This window comes from Onthophagus taurus, chromosome 1, assembly GCF_036711975.1.
Source record: "Onthophagus taurus isolate NC chromosome 1, IU_Otau_3.0, whole genome shotgun sequence".
Taxonomy (NCBI): Eukaryota; Metazoa; Arthropoda; class Insecta; order Coleoptera; family Scarabaeidae; genus Onthophagus; species Onthophagus taurus.
Window position 1 is genome coordinate 25,208,711 of NC_091966.1, and position 16,729 is coordinate 25,225,439.

The 16,729-nt window shown below is 34.4% G+C and overlaps 1 protein-coding gene across 1 annotated transcript in view; it reads right to left on the reverse strand.

The window, feature by feature from the left end:
- Nucleotides 1-16,729, reverse strand: part of LOC111418627 (laminin subunit alpha) — an 84,777-nt gene that overhangs the window by 10,161 nt on the left and 57,887 nt on the right. The window contains exons 28-34 of the mRNA XM_071198857.1: nucleotides 9,888-11,046; nucleotides 9,704-9,834; nucleotides 9,339-9,623; nucleotides 3,308-3,521; nucleotides 2,917-3,246; nucleotides 2,537-2,859; nucleotides 2,240-2,484 (exon numbers count right to left, since the gene is read on the reverse strand). Coding sequence (XP_071054958.1) covers nucleotides 2,240-2,484; nucleotides 2,537-2,859; nucleotides 2,917-3,246; nucleotides 3,308-3,521; nucleotides 9,339-9,623; nucleotides 9,704-9,834; nucleotides 9,888-11,046 — 2,687 coding nt within the window. The remainder of the gene's footprint in view (nucleotides 1-2,239; nucleotides 2,485-2,536; nucleotides 2,860-2,916; nucleotides 3,247-3,307; nucleotides 3,522-9,338; nucleotides 9,624-9,703; nucleotides 9,835-9,887; nucleotides 11,047-16,729) is intronic.

Sequence of the window (16,729 nt, forward strand, 5' to 3'; positions counted from 1 at the left end):
AATTTTATCAAAATTTCAAATATTGTTTTCTTAAAAACTAACAGGTATTTTTCAAAACGGGTTGGTTCATTGGAAAGAGGACACTTTTATTAACACTTTGGAAAATTTTCATACTCATATTCCAACAAATCGATTTTATACGAATTTTTAAAACTTAATCGGCGAAAATTGCAAAATTCGAAAAAATTGTCGATCATTTCAAAAATTTATTTCTCAAGAACTAAAAATGATTTTTCAAAACGGTTTATTGCATTAAAAAGGGAATACTTTAATTTATAATTGATGATATTTCCAGAAGGATCCTTCAAGAAATTAATTTTATAGCGAATTTTGAAAATTATCGATAAAAATTGCAACATCAAAATTTTATCAAAACTTCAAACATTATTTTCTCAAAAACTAAAAGTTATTTTTCAAAACGGGTTGGTTCATTGGAAAGAGGACACTTTTATTAACACTTTGGGAAATTTTCTTACTCATATTCCAAGAACTGTATTTTATACGAATTTTTAAATCCGGTCAAAGCCGGATATTAAGGGGGGAAACCACATTAGGAGGCTCATTTTCACTAATTTTTTAGGATTTTTTTTGGGTGGGAAGAATTGATTAGAATTTAATCAAATTTTGACACTATCTTTTTTATATTTCGAACAACTTTTGTGAATTTTTTGAATAATTTTATAGAAAAATAACAAAGTTGTTCACTGACTCCGCTAGACGTCGTACCTAGTTCTCCAATTGCGGGACGTGTAGCCATTTCAATTTTCATTTGATATCGAAAAGCTTTTCATTTCAGATTAATAACTTATTTTCAAAGAATATGAACCTCAATGCAGGTAAATGTAACGAAAAATAAAAATTTTGCAGGTATTGGAAAAATTTACTTATAATTTCACATTTTTTTTTTTACTAATTATGCAAAAAAAACTCTCTTAAAATCATGATATCATCTCAAAAGTTAGTTTATATATTTCGTAATTTCATAAAGAATCATACTATCAATTTTCATAATGATTGGTTCATTACTTTTTGAGTTAGAGTTCTCGCAAATGTGAAAAAAGTCATTTTGGGAAAAACGCGTTTGAAAAAAAATCTCGAAAACTAGAAATTTAGAAAAGTTAACAATAATATAAAGTAGTCGCCGATTAATCCGCGATTCCTGCACCATACATTAGTCCTTCTTCTTCCTCATAGGCTTCATTTTGCGCTTGCAGCAGTGCTTTTCGAGCTTCCCGACCTTCCTTCGACTTCAATGTCGATTCTGTCGACTCACGCGCTAGTTATCTATTTGTTCAGCGTACTGGAAGCTTTGCGTACCTACTACAACTCCTGCTTCGTTCATGATCATCAGAAGGGATGAATTTCCTGCATTGAATAAGCCCGCGGCTATGTACGATGCCAATTCGATGACTTTTAGTCCGGAGTGCAAATGTTTAGGAACTAATCGCCAAATTGTGAAATTAAAGCTTTCATTTGCGTTTCGCGTGTGGCCACCTAAACATCTTTCCAGTAATTCATCCCTTGATAAATCTTCATATATATGCAGAATTTCCTGCTGTATGTCGGGATGCAATGGAGTAGGATGCGGTGCAAGCTCCATATCAAGAGCTGTTCGTTTCTGCCACACGCACCAGCTGTCTTCTCCCTATGGGCAACACTCGTGTCGAGAATTTTCATCGGTGGATATCATATGATAGTATGTCGCCATAATAGCTGTTTTCATATTTTCTACACTATCGATGTATGTCTTCGAATCGCTAGTTCATAGTAAGTGCTGAGCTTTTTCGCTAATGATGTCACAAGTAAATCACGCGTGAGTCACCTGATTCATATGTGCACGTAAGTGGTATGCGTGACCCGCGTGGTATAGATCGTGAGCAGGCATAAAAAATCACTAACGCGCACATCTCTAGTATAGGCTACGGCAGACCGCTCGGTTCCATGCTCATAAAATCTAAAGGAATGCGAATTTTGGTTTGTAATTTTGACATCGTATTCTTGCATAGTTAAGCTAACGACTTATGCAATAAAAAAATCGATTTTTTGAACCCTCTAATGTGGTTTCCCCCCTTAAAAGGATTTAAAAAAAATGGCCGGATAGGCCGGATACCGAATAGTTGCCGAATATCCGTTCCACCACTAGTCCTAACATTACATACTTGAATTCTGATCATTATTTTCTGGTGAAAACTTGTCCCATTTTTTTTGAGTACTGCAACCCTATATAAAAATAACTAACCTGTATGATCTATTGAACTTATATCGTCACGTTCATCTAAAATACATTTGCCCAATTTATCACCTAGTTTATTAGTGGAATTTGCAAAGTTGACAATTGTTCCATTTAATGTAGCATCGCCGATGCAACCTACGAATGATTTATCCGTTGCTGCGTTTCTTTTTTTGATAATGTACTCATCAGGAACACCGCCAATGAATAATTGACCATACGTTATATGTAACGGTTTTGGAGGTGCATCGGGACTAAAAAGTCCATAAAAATATATTCATAAAAGCAAAAAATTTGAATACTTACTTAATTTCTCTAAAATCATAATCATCCAAATCAATCCTTAACGCAGTGCTGTTATGTCTAATACTAACAACGTGCCATTCGCTATCATTATAATTATCGTTAAAGCTCAGTTCAATATTTTGGCTAATTAAAATTAATTTAGAGTTTTTCAATGCCAAAGAAACAGAATCGGATTGTTCCCTATTTGTGGCGTAGAATATTAAACCATCTTTTTCTTTAGTTTTGAATTTAAGTGTCATCTTAAAATCGTTATTAACATAGACCGGTCCCGCTTCCATATAAGCTCTCGGTTTCGTTTTTGAGAACGACACCAATCTCGCAAACTAATCAAAAAAAATCGGTTACTTTTGAACATTTAAACCAAATTTAAACATATTTACTTTAACAGGACATCCTGGTGTTACTCCATATGCCCGGACGTTTTGATTCAAATCAATCGGATTTCTCATTATAACATTATCAATACATCCGTCAAAATCGGTATTGGTTACATCAATGAAGTGATGAGTACCCGGATAACCACCAAAGAAGAGATAATCTGCTTGTTCTAAAGTGGTTCCCCCCACACTGGGGGTTACGTCTTCTATTGGTTCGTCGTCTATTGTTAAAACGCTTTTGGATCCATCTCGGCGGGCACTAATTAAATGCCAATTACCGTCGTTATAAGTGTTTGGTGATGACCAAACTTTTATTCCATATCCTAAATTATACTAAAAAAAAAGATAATAATAGATGTTAAGTCCGTGTATAATTTAAAATAAATTTAATTACCTTGTAAAGAACTTTTCCATTTCGAATTTCCAAAGCAATAAACGTCCTTTCCTTGCCGTATAAGAATAACAAACCTGTTGTTGCAAAAGTTTTAAATCTTAATTGAATGTCAGAACGTTTATTAATCGATTGAGTTGTTCTGGCGTCGACTAAAACGTAACCTTCTCCGTTAAATCGACATCCCGTACTAGGGTGGAGATTTTTCAATCTATCCCTATGAAAGATATTAAAAATAAAAATTTAATATCAAAAAATATTTTTACATGAAATTAACATGAAACTAACGTTAGCACTACCACTTGAACTAACAATAAACTTTGAGAAAGTGTTTGACGTTTTGGATGCAATGTTGCCTTCTTCTGAAACAAGTTTCAAGTGACAAAATCGGCAAAATATACATGAAAAAACAATTAATTAACGCTAATGAAAAGGTGTAAGCTACCGTGCAAGAGGCAGCTTTATATCTTTGTTCTAGATAATTTGAAGTTGCAGGAGCAATGTTAAGTCCATCTAATCTCTTCGGACCATCATTCTCACCAATGATGCTATATCCACAACGCAAAATCCAACAGATAATACTTTTTATTCATCAGATTCACTTCCATCAGAAGATGAAAGCGAAACATTTGTTGATTCTGGATCTTCTTACCATCCCTCAGACAGTACAGAAAGTAATACCGATATTATTATTATTGCTGACGGATAATATTGTAACTTTAGCCCTCCAAAAGTTTAGGGCAAATGTAGGTCCTTGATGAACCTTAGTATTGCCCTGAGGTCTTGAACCTTTATGTTGGTAGGTGTCAAGAGAGATTTACCGGAAATTTTGTGTCTTAGACGGCCTCTGGCGACGCAATTGTACAGTATATGTTCAGCTGTTTATGACTCGTCGTTGCAAGGTCGACAAGTTTGATCCTCAGCTTGTCCCAAGTGGAAGAGGTGGTATATTAGGGGCGCATGGCCGATCAGGTAACCTAAGAGCGTCCTTAGATCCCCTTTGCTGAGGCATAAAACCTCTTTGGTTTTGTTTTGCGACGGAGTTATCATACTCTTCGCTTGTCTGTGACCTGGAAGTTCTTTCCAGCGTGTAGTATGGAACAATAGATGGCGTTACGGGTTCAAGTCATTAAATACTTTTAATGATTTGAAAGACAGCTTAACAGATGAAGCTACTTTGGTTCATTATAACTCAGAACTTCCATTATACGTAAGTAGTGATGGATCGGATAAGGGAGCTGGAACAGTATTATGCCATAAGATGCCTGACAACTCATTTCGACCCGTAGCATATGCGTCCAGAACATTTACTGAAGTGGAAAACCGCTATTCCACTATAGATAAAGAAGCATTGGCGGTAGTCTATGCTGTTACTTAATTCCATCAATATTTATATGGTAGACAGTTTGTATTACAAACGGACCATAAACCGTTGGAACAGATTTTCAGTTCGAATCGAGAAACACCGAAGATTGCTAGCAATCGTCTATTGCGATGGGCTATGATTTTAAATAGCTATAACTATGATATTACCTATAAACCAGGAAAAGAAAATCAGACAGCTGATGTTTTATCTAGGTACCACTGAAGGAGAAAACGGAAACTACGAAGTATGAAAAAATTAGTTTACCTAAGTATGGATATCTACTTCATTTAAGAGTGAAAAAGGGATGAAATTTTACGACAACTGATTCCATATATTAAGAACCATTGGCGAGACAAAGATAGAGTGAAACCTTTTATGAAAAGAGAGAAGAATTATCATGCGAGGAAGACCTAATTTTGTGGAAGGGAAGAATATGTATTCCCAAAAGCCTCCAATACCCAACGCTCAAAATGCTTCACGATGGACATCCAGGAATAACCGCAATGCATTCCATGACGCGTTTACATGTATATTGGCAAAACTTAGATGCAGATATCGGAAAATATGTCCAAGGGTGTCAAACATGTCAAAGTAGTAAACAAGATACTCAACACTTACCTCTCTACTCCTGGAATGCACCACCGGAACTCTGGTATAGAATTCATCTAGATTTTGCAGGACCATTCGAAGGGAAAATGTGGATGATCATTGTGGATGCGTATTCAAAATGGATTGAAATTGAAGAAATGAACAATATTACAACAGCGTCAACCATCAAAGTGATGAAAAGTGTTTTTGCGCGATTTGGATTGCCGAAAACGTTAATTACAGACAATGGGCAATCACTTAGTGTCAAGTAACTTTGAAGACTTTTGTAAATCACAAGGTATTAAACATGTGAGAATAACTCCTTACCATCCAAAATCAAATGGAAAAGCAGAAAGAGTAGCAAAAATCTTTAAAGACCGTTTAAACAGTAGTGACAAAAATTTAAATCTACATGATAGACTATATAAATTCTTGATGTCTTACCGAAGTGTATTAATGTTCGATCGACCAGCAAGAATTATTTTTAGCCAACTGAAACCAGATGTAGGTAGAAAACTTGATAATGAATCATTAAAACAAAAGATGTATTATGACAAACAACACGTCAGAGAAAAGTTTTTTGAGTTTAACCACCCCGTATGGATAAACAACCCATTAACCAAGGGATCAACGCCCGGCAATATATTAAAACAATCAGGTCCGTATTCCTACTTAGTTGATGTAAATAGTATTCCGAAGAGAAAACATGCAGATCAGATGCGACATCGATACACGATAGAACCGGAAACGAGTTCGTCAAATGAGATAGTTGCACATGACAATACCATTGACAAAGTTCAGACGGAGATCAAATATGAATCAAGAACCGAAGTATCACCAAATGAGGTAACGACAGAATTATGTTCAACCCCTGTTAATACACAATCACCAACCCCTACCGATATCGAGACGAAATCCACCAAGAAATCGACAAATACCTGTTCGTTTCCGAGACAATTGATGTTTAGAATTTGAGTTGTGTTCTTATTTTTGTTTACATTGTAAGGGAGGAATGTAGTATGGAACAATAGATGTAACGCCATCTATTCGGTTTGTAAAACACATGTATCGGCGGCCATGTCACTTTTTACTCTTGATCCGTCCGCATCTAGTTAACGTGAATTGTATCTTAAAGTGCCGTGCTATTAGTAAATGATTATAGTTTATTGGGACTTTAATTTATTAACACCTTACACCTCATACGACACAGCGTAAGGCTACCTTTCAGATCTTCCAACTATTGATTATTTGTTTTAGGTGGCTTTTTTTTGTAGTCCACAACCAGGATGGGGTCAAATGAAGGGCGTGTTCGCTGCCTCTCTGGCCAGCTTGTGCGCCTTCTCATTGCCCTCAATGTAGCTGTGACCTGGAACCCACCATAGGGTAACATCATTGCCCCTAGCGAGTTCTCTCAGGTTGCTGGTACACTCTCTGATCAGTGTGGAGTCACACAGTAGGCCTGAATTGCCTTTAAGGCGGCCCGACTGTCTGTGAAAATGTTTATGGATGCACCGTTCTTTCCCTTCTATAGGTTCAAAGCGGTGCAGAAGTTTATAGCAAGAACTTCTGCTTGGAAAATTGTTAAGTCCGAGCTGAGGGGCAGTTTAATGTGGCTATTTGGTCCACTGATGCCCATACCTACTCCGGATCTTACTGTCTATGAAGCATCGGTGTACCAGGCTAGGGCTCTTCTTTTTAGTTGAGGCCCACCCTTTGCTCAATCTAAATATGACCTTATACGGCTGGATGAAATTGTATTCTGTCGGTATAAGGTTGGTTTTAATTTCAATCAGGTGATTTAGACATGGGTCCTTGAGGATTTCGAGGTGTCCTCTGAGGTTACCCTGCATCAACTTCAGTGAAAAAACTGTTTTCAGTGATAAGGCACCTCAAGCTGCCTCCTTTTGTATATATAGACATGCTAACCGCTGGATTTGTGCCAGCTGTTGTTGTGCTATCTTATGTTGTAGGCGACCATGGGTCTGATTATTGCTACGTAGGTCTAATGAGCCATTCTTGGTTTGAGACCCTAGTTCCTTAAGTAATACCGATAAAGCTGTTGATGAAAATAATGCCGATAAATATTCTGAAAAAAGTGGTAAGCAATCTGGTGTTGAGGATAATCAACTTTCTGAGACTACAGTAAACCCTCATGAAACCGTAATAAATTCTATTACAACCGATGATACTTGGGGGACATGCGGAAAAGTAATAAATGTTTTTTCCATATACCATCCAAAGTGGTGGCTTTCAGCTCAATCGTACTGCGACAAAATCTATACAAAATCTATTGCCAGTTAATCGACAACCAGTTTTTTGAACGAGTAGTGAGAGAAACAAACAGATACATTAGAAGTCACAATCTTCCTCGCAGATCAGAAGTACGCAAATGGACTACCAACATAAAAGAAATTTGTATTTTTTTGGATTCCTCCTAATTGTGGGAATAAATCAGCTTCCTAACAGAAATGAAGATATTTGTAAAAAAATGACAAGTAGAAGATTTGACTTATCGCTCATATTCATTCATTTTGCTGAAAACATAAATACCGTATTTTCTCGAATCTAATCCGCACCCTTTTTACAAATTTTGTATGCTCTAAAATCAAATGCGGATTACAATCGGATGTGGATTACATTGGAAAACCAACTTTTTTTACCATCATTGCATTTTTAAAATCGAGGTGCGGATTAGATTCGAGTGCGGATAAGATTCGAGAAAATACGGTAGATTAGGATGATAGATTAGGAAAGTGATGGTTTTCAATTAAATCCTACCGACTATTGCGACTCTTAGAAAATCTATTGCCAGTTTATCGACAACGAGTTTGTTGAACTAGTAGTGAGAGAAACAGATAGATACATTAGAAGTCATTATCTTCTTTGCAGATTAATCCATCCGTGCTACATTAGCAGCCGATTATTTTCTTAATGTTTTTTCTTGAAACATTGTAAATGTATTGGCGGTCCCACAAAGTGGCTAATGTCCCACAAAGATAACTATTATTTTGCAAAAGGAATTTCGCTAACTTGACGCTGGTATAAAAATTGTCGCTGTATGACCATCATTCAGTAGTGTCTTCGGTTTTGCCACAATAGATTTCAAAATTGTAAGTTTACGCGTTCCGGTTGTGCAAACTTATATTAAACAAGTCTACCTCACCATGGTTGCATACAATGGTTGCATCAAAAACCACCATTTTCTTGCTAGAAAAGTTTGCTGATAATTGGATCATATAAAGGATCCAACACCGTTTTTACGTTTGCCAATCTATCTTGGTTTCTTATTTTTTGCTCGTTGTCAGCAAAAGAAATGAATATAAGTCATATCTTCTACTTGTCATTTTTTTACAAATAACTTCATTTATGTACATTCGATTTTAGTATCAATAATATAGACACATTTTAGGAAGCTGATTTATTCCCATTATTAGGAGGATTTCAAAAACAGTACGAAATTCTTTTGTGTTTGTGGTAGTATATTTGGGTACTTCTGATCTGCGAGGAAGATTGTGACTACTCCTAACTCAACAACTAATGTATTTGTTTGTTTCTCACTACTAGTTCAAGAAACTCGTTGTCGATAAACTGGCAATAGAGTTTAGAAAAACATTTGTGACTTTTCTTGATGTACTGTAGTCCCAGCAAGTTAATTATCTTCATCACCAGATTGCTTATCACTTTCTTCAGAAGATTTATCGGCATTACTTTCATCAGTAGATTTATTGGTATTACTTTATGCATTACCTGAGGGATGGCAAGAAGATCCAGAATCAACAAATGTGAATCTGATGAATAAATAGTATTATCGGTATCATTGATGGAACATAATGGTCCAGACGGATCAGATGGATTTGATATGGTTCCTGCAAATTCAATTATTATTTATCTGACACAAAGATATAAAGCTGCCTCTTCCACTTTCTTCTTGCTTCTAAGACAACATGGCATCCGAAATGTCAAATACTTTTTAAAAAGACTAAGGCTGCTATTAGTTCTAGCGATAGTGCTAGTATAAATTCTAGTTTTAGTTGAATTAACACCGACCGAGAAAGCTTTCGTACTTATATTAAAAAATACCTTTCATAAGCACCCCTGTGATTCTCAAATCCACTATTAAAGTTCCATAAAGACACTGGTGTATCACCAATAACCAAATCTTCAACTTCACCTTCAAAAGAACTCTGTCTGATGCTATCTTGTATTCGGAATTCTGGTGGATGACTTCCCACAAATAGTTTTGTTTGGTTTCTATCGACATTGAAAATTGTGTAAGGTCCGTCCAAAACGTATTCTTGTACCGTTTCTTCAACCGTGCCATCTCTGCGATCTTTTCGAATTATTAATTTTGCATTTAACCCAGTACTAAAATTTTTAATTTTTTAAAATTTTTAAGTTAATAATAAAGTTATGTATTATGTATAAACGATTTTTTAATTTCTTACCGTTCAATGATAAATTGATACCAAATGTCTTCAGCGACGTATTTCGGATTAACTATTCTTTCAGCTCGAACACCAAGATCTATTGTTAAAACTGGATAACCGTTTTCGATTTCGAGAGCCATAAAATCATCCTAAAAAAGTGTTAAAATTTGATTTGATTTTTATTATTAAAAATAAAACATACAGTTGTCGTTCTTCTTAAATTCGTTCCAACTTCATTTCCCAAATATAAAAGTAATCCATTTTTTTCTTTGGTTTTGAAGTATCCAGAAATGTAAGTGGAAGTTGCAAGATCTGGAAGTGATTCGATGTTACGTAATTCTAAAGTAGTGTTACGTTCAAATCTTAATCCAACTTTAATTCGATTAGCTATGTCTCTTGCCAAAGCGATTTGCCGATTTAATTTCTTAATTTTATCTTGTAAATTGTCTGAAATAGCACCTAAGTCGCTTGGTTGCGTAGGATATTTCTTTAATTTTTCGATCAATTCCGGTAATTTCTCATTAATATCATTTAATTGTTGCTTAACTTGATCAATTCCTTGATTAGCATTATGAAGTTTCTTTGGTAATTCTTTAGCAGCGTTGGTTTCATGAGGAACTTCATTATAATTGCTCCCGATTTGTTTTAAGATATCCTGAGTTTCAACATCTGCTGTATTTGTAGTTTCCAAAGCATCAATTAAAAGACCATCGACTGATTGCGAAGGGTAATTTTTAATAAAATCTTCGATACCTTTCACTTTTTCAACATTCTTATCATGAATAGAACGTATTTTTCGAGATTTAATCTGAGATTCTAATAATTTCGGTTCAAGTTCTTTTTGAATATTCTGTTTAGTTGCATAAACATCATCTAATAAATCTGAAGCATTATCTGTTGCATTGGCAACTTTCTTATTTAAAGCTTCTCTTGCCGTTGATGCGTTAGTAACATATTCTTTGCTTTCTTCTGCAGCAGCAAATGCTTCTTCTATAGCGGTTACTATATCATTATAAGCATTAGCGGCTCTTATTGCATTTGCCGACGTTCCTTCCGTTTCATGTAGGATATTATTGAGTTCTTCTGCTCGCGTTGATAAATTTGCTGCGTGGTCGAAAACTTTGGGAAGTGTATCCTCTAATGAAAAAAGTTGCTGTTCTGTATAATCATTCATACTCTCGAAATCTTTTATTGGAACTTCGATTGAATCTAGATAATTTGATAAATTTGAGTATAAATCTTTGGCATTCTTTAGATTTAACGTTGCATTTTGGAGAAGTTCATCAGAATCTTTGAGATTGTTCTTTGCTTCTTGAGTATGGTTTAACGAACTTTCAAATTTCTTTTGAATGCGATCTTGACTGTAATAAAAAAAAAACAACGTTTTATTAAGCTTTATTTTATAAACTACTATTATATAATCATTTATGACTTATTTAAAATAGTTATTTAAAATATTTATTATGACTTCATTGATATTTTTTAATGGAACCATATGTATTTGATTACGAAAATTATTTTTTTTGCTACGAGTAAATATATAAGTTTGAGAAAAGAAAACTTTAAAGGTTTATTTTTTACAAACTAAAAAATAGCAATACTAAAATCGCTCATTTGAATGAAGCCCAATGAATAGAAATTTAAATTTTTATGGAATGTGAAGATAAAAACCGAGTACAAAAGGTGTACTTAATTTGTTTAAAGCAAACTATCCAGACAAAACTATTAGCAAGTCGTGATGTTAAGCCTTGGTCAATACGAAAGTGGAAATGCCCGATTCGAAATCTCTTTCCAATTCCACTAAAACGCCAAAATATTGCGAAACTACACAAAAATAACCTTTTTTAAGCGGTCATAACTCGTAAATGATGTACTCGATTATCAAGATCTAGGTATACCTCATTCGTTTCGCCAAAGTTGTAACAAATTTTATTTTTAACAATATTGCTCTTTTATATTTTTGCTGTCAAATGCTTAAATATCGAGAAAAATTCGAAAAAGTGATAATTAGATGAAATCGAGGTTTTATATTAACATGAATTTATTATAATATATGAATTGAGATGGGGTATTTTGTGATTTCGGCGAATCGAATGACGTATAGATCTTGATAATCGAGTAGGGAAGGTTTAAAAAATTTATCAGGTATTAATCAAACCTTTTGGTTTAATGCAATGCTTTAAGTGATAAAATTTATAGTCGCAATCGAAAAGTACATACAATACCGGATTATACCATGGAACAACGTTGAATGTACTTTAGACCAATTAGTAACTACACCTAATTTTATTTATCTACATTATTATTAACTATTATAATAAATAGATATAGTAGAAACCACGAGAGCTGGCAGTGACTTGACGTTTAAAAATCGTATGAATCAAAATATGGACGTACGACTTATGCCCACTTTTACCATCCTCCTGATAATGAAATAAAAGTAAGTTTTACGATGATGATTGTTTATTTTATTTGTTTCGGTGCGACAATTGTTTCGACCAATATGGTCTTCTTCTTAGGCACGACGTCAAAAGAGAGGTTAGATGTTGAGACGGAGAATTAAAGTTGATTCAGTAATTGGTTTATAAAAACGGTCGCAAAGGGGTTGTGTACATTTTAAGTGATACATTTTCTCGAATCGGAACGGAAACGTTGTTTACATTAAAGTTTGTTAAATGAAATTTGAAAACACGTTGAAAAGTGAGGTTATAAGTTTTAAACAAGGATCATCGTAAAAAGAAACAAAAAAGTTAAGAAAACAAAAAGATGAACTGTTAAATGAAAATAACAAAAATTAAGAAAAAAAAAAAACTAGGAAAAAATAATAATTAAAAGTGAAACGGTACTTTTCCGTGAAGCGCAAAAGTCCGACTGTGTTATGTTGTTATCCTCCTGATAAACTATCTAGAGGATAGTTGCCATGGTTACGGCGGTTTTAAGCACTCTCATTGGCTGAGAGCTGGATTTATCTATCGGATAAATTTATCAAGAGGTGGTAAAAGTGGGCCTTAGATTATTTCACCACATACATTTAAATGTAGGTTATGTTAGTAATAGAGGTTATATGTCAAACATTGTCAAAAATAGGAGAGGTTAACCAGCGAAAAGGCGTTTATATTAATATATAATAAAGTTTATGTAATTATTAATTTATTTAATAATAATTAATATTTAATAAATTAATTTAATATTTAATTCATATTTAATAATTTATTTTATTTATTTAACTATTATTATTATTTAGGTAAGCAGGTTATGCTGACGCTGATTTTTCGTCCATATCATCCTCCTCATCATCACTGCTCTCCTGATTTAAATTAATAATTAATGGCGCCTGCACTCTTTCCAGATGTTTTTCTAATACCCAGAAAGACTCCATTTCTTTCTCAACATGATTAATGTAATGACGCCATTCCTCTGCGTTTACGTGTGACAAAGCCTCTGACCACATTGCCAAAACCTTAACATCACTATATCCATCTCTACCAATATGCTGGTTGTAAAAAAGTTTACATTTTGCCCACACTAATTCAATAGGATTGAATTGGCAATGATAAGGTGGCAATCGAAGCACTTTATGGCCCCACTCATTCGCCAATTCATCAATTTCATACGTTTGGGTAACTTGGGCATCTTAGCCTATAGCTAACGCATATAGTTCCATTTTAAGCATATTAGAATTATATGCAATGTTGTTAGCTTTCAAAAAACTTTGAAGTTCCTCCTTGCGCCATGTAGTAGCGGGTATTCTTTGGATTAATTTTGAATGATAAGATGCATTATCAAGGATAATTATACTAGGATTTTCTAAGTTTGGCAGCAATTGTTCTGTAAACCATTTTTTAAATAAATTAGCGTTCATGTTATCATGATAATCAACATTTTTTTTTTAAGTAGATGCAAACAATAAATTTGCTCCTTCAATAAATCCTTCGCTGTTACCAGCATGCAGAACAATATATACTTTTCCTTCACTAATATTTTTTCTTCTAATAGATTCTTTTTTGTCATCATGCCAACTTCTTCTTGCTGAACCTTTTCCAAATATCCATGTCTCATCCAAGAAAACTGGATCAAATAATTGCTCAGTCTTATTTTCCATATATAGTCTCAAAAATTTTGCACGAGAAGACATAATATGCGGTTGCTCCATCAAACCTCTTCTATTATTGTCAATGGTATATGTGAATCCTATAGACTTCAAGCACCGTCTTAGGCTAATAGCTGAAAAACTGAAGACAAAACTGTTTTCACGAAGCTCCTCTTTGAGACATTTTACAGTAACAGGAAGTAGTTTATTGTGGTTTGTATAAATTTTACGACGTATGGCGTCTTTTACAAAATCATCAATATCAGTCGACCTTACTTTTTGCCAATTACGTGTTTTTTGGGGTGAGGATACAGAGGTTCCTTCTAATGATGCGGTTTCAAATCGATTTTTGATTCGATAAGCGGTTCTTACCGAAATTCCGCAAGCAGTAGCACTTTTCTCTAAGTTTCTAGTTTCTCCTTCATTCGCGTATGTATGCCGAAAATAATTTAAAACATTCATAAACATCATCATAGATTTTTTATTTAATGATTTTCCTTTCAAAGAAAACATATTTTCGGCTTTTAAAAATGTCAACAGATTCATGACAACGCTCAGAAGACGTTTCAATTTCAGGTTATAATTATAGAGTGACATCCCTTAGAAGAACAGACGTACTTTTTCGACGTGGCTATTTGAATTGTACAGCAGACATATTAAACTAATGCTATCTCTTTCTAACACATAATACTCTCTATTATAGCAGTTTGTGAAATTTAATTTACTACGTATGGCATTTGTAAGAGCGGAAAACGATGATTTTCTGACAGCTCTCGTGGCGTCTACTATAATAAAATCGGCCTCCCAATTGATGAATTGGGAGACTGTCCTTGATCTTAATACAATTGATGACAAACTGAATTGCTTTAATGATACTATGTTATCCTTATTTGATTTTCATGAGCTGTGATTACTAAGGTAACCAGAAAGCGTGCTTTGCCATGGATCACTTGGAATACCAAGGAGATGTTTAAACTAAGCAATAAATGCTAAGTATAAAAGGATTAGGAGTCAGCAGTTTTCAATATTATAAGACTCTACGAAATTACGTCACGGGTGCTATTCGCCGGGAAAAAAGTTATTTTTTGAAAAAAATGTAATCGTCGGTGACTTTATGCAAAAACCTGAGAAGGTTTAATGTGTTGAAATGTTCTGCTTTTTCGTTGCCTTCTCATTTATCAGATCCTAATGTTATCAATACGTTCTTTAGTAACAGTGTAAATGACTTCTTGGTTACTCCTGATACTGATCTTCTTGCTTTTTATAGCAATAATAGGATGCGTCCTGCTTCGTCCATGTTTGCATTTAGTGAGGTCTTTACTGAGTGTATCCAGCAGATTTTATTTAACCTTAGGTCTACGGAAGTTGGATCTGATGGAATCAGCCTGGATATGATTCGACTGTGTTGTCCCCGTATTCTTGACGTGCTTTTCCATCGTTTCAATTTTTATTTGATTCATGCAGTGTTTCCGGATTGCTGGAAGTATGGTTTTGTTGTTCTCATTCCCAAAGTTGTTCCTATCACTGGTTGTAAGGATCTGAGGCCCATTACAATTCTGCCGGTTCTTTCAAAGATCTTAGAAAGACTTATGATAGAGCAGTTAATTATTTATCTGGAAATATATTGCATTTTGCCTCTTAAGCAGTCCGTGTTCAGCAGACAGTTCAGTTGTGCTACTGCGCTCCTGGATTTGACTGATGATGTACTCAGGTCTCTGGACCAGGGTAAATCCACAGTATTAATTTTACTTGATTTCACTAAGGCCTTTGGCATCCTTGATAGTCTCCTGTTGTGCATTTTGAAGTTTATTGGATTGGATGTTCATGCAGTTAAGCTATTCGATAGCTATCTATGAAATAGGGTTCAGTCGGTTAAGCTGAATTCTGTTTTATCTGATCCTATGATCTGCTCTTCTGGTGTTCCTCAAGATTCTATTTTGGGCTCCGTCCTTTTATCCATTTACACTCGCAATCTATTTTCCAAACCTGAGTATTGTTCTTATCATCTGTATGCGGATGACACTCAATTGTATTACAGATTTAAACCCGATGAATTTCCATCTATGTGTCGTATTATTACTGGCTAGTTGACACTTCTGTGCACGGAAATTAGTGAGGATAAATCCTAATGAGACTCAGGGTATCATATTCTCTAAAAGAGGTGGTGGGTTTGTGAATGGATCTCGAGTTCATATTAACATTTTGGATAAACCAATTCGTTTTTCGGGTGAGGTTAAAAGTTTGGGAGTAAAGTGTTTGTATTCACGTCGTAAATTTTTGTCCGTTGAGCTCAAGCGTTTATTATGTGATAGCCTAGTTTTGTCCAACTTCAATTATTGGAGTGTTATTTTTAACTCTTGCTTGTCTTTTGAATCAATGCGCAAGGTATAAGTTGTTCAAAACTCTTGCTTGCGCTTTGTTTATGGCGTTAAACGAAGAGATCACATTTCCCCCGTTCTAATGTCTAGTGGTTGGCTGAATATGAAACAGAGATTCCGTGTGCAATATTTTATAAATTGTCTAATTTATAGGATTCTTCACACAGGGAAACCTCCATACCTTGTTCATAAAATAAGATTCATTTAGGACAGACATTCATAATTTAAACTTGAGACATAGATTTGCGATAACAATACCACATTATTGTCTTCTCTATTCTATTTATACTTCTATAACAAGGATAAATGTAAGATCCACAATTATATGTTAAGTAATCTTTGACTGCCAATTTCTTTTTAAGGCACACGTTGGTGCAAGGTTTCTTTTTCATGCTATCTACACCATACCTTCAGCAATAAAATAATGTTAGCTACAATTGTTCTTTATTCTTCTTTCGCAAGATATTTATTTTAAAAGACTGAGTAGTCAGCAAATATAACTATTTATTGACGTGAATAGAAATCTTTGTAATTTTTTTTAACAAACACCTTTTGAAATTTGGAAAGGCACAAAAT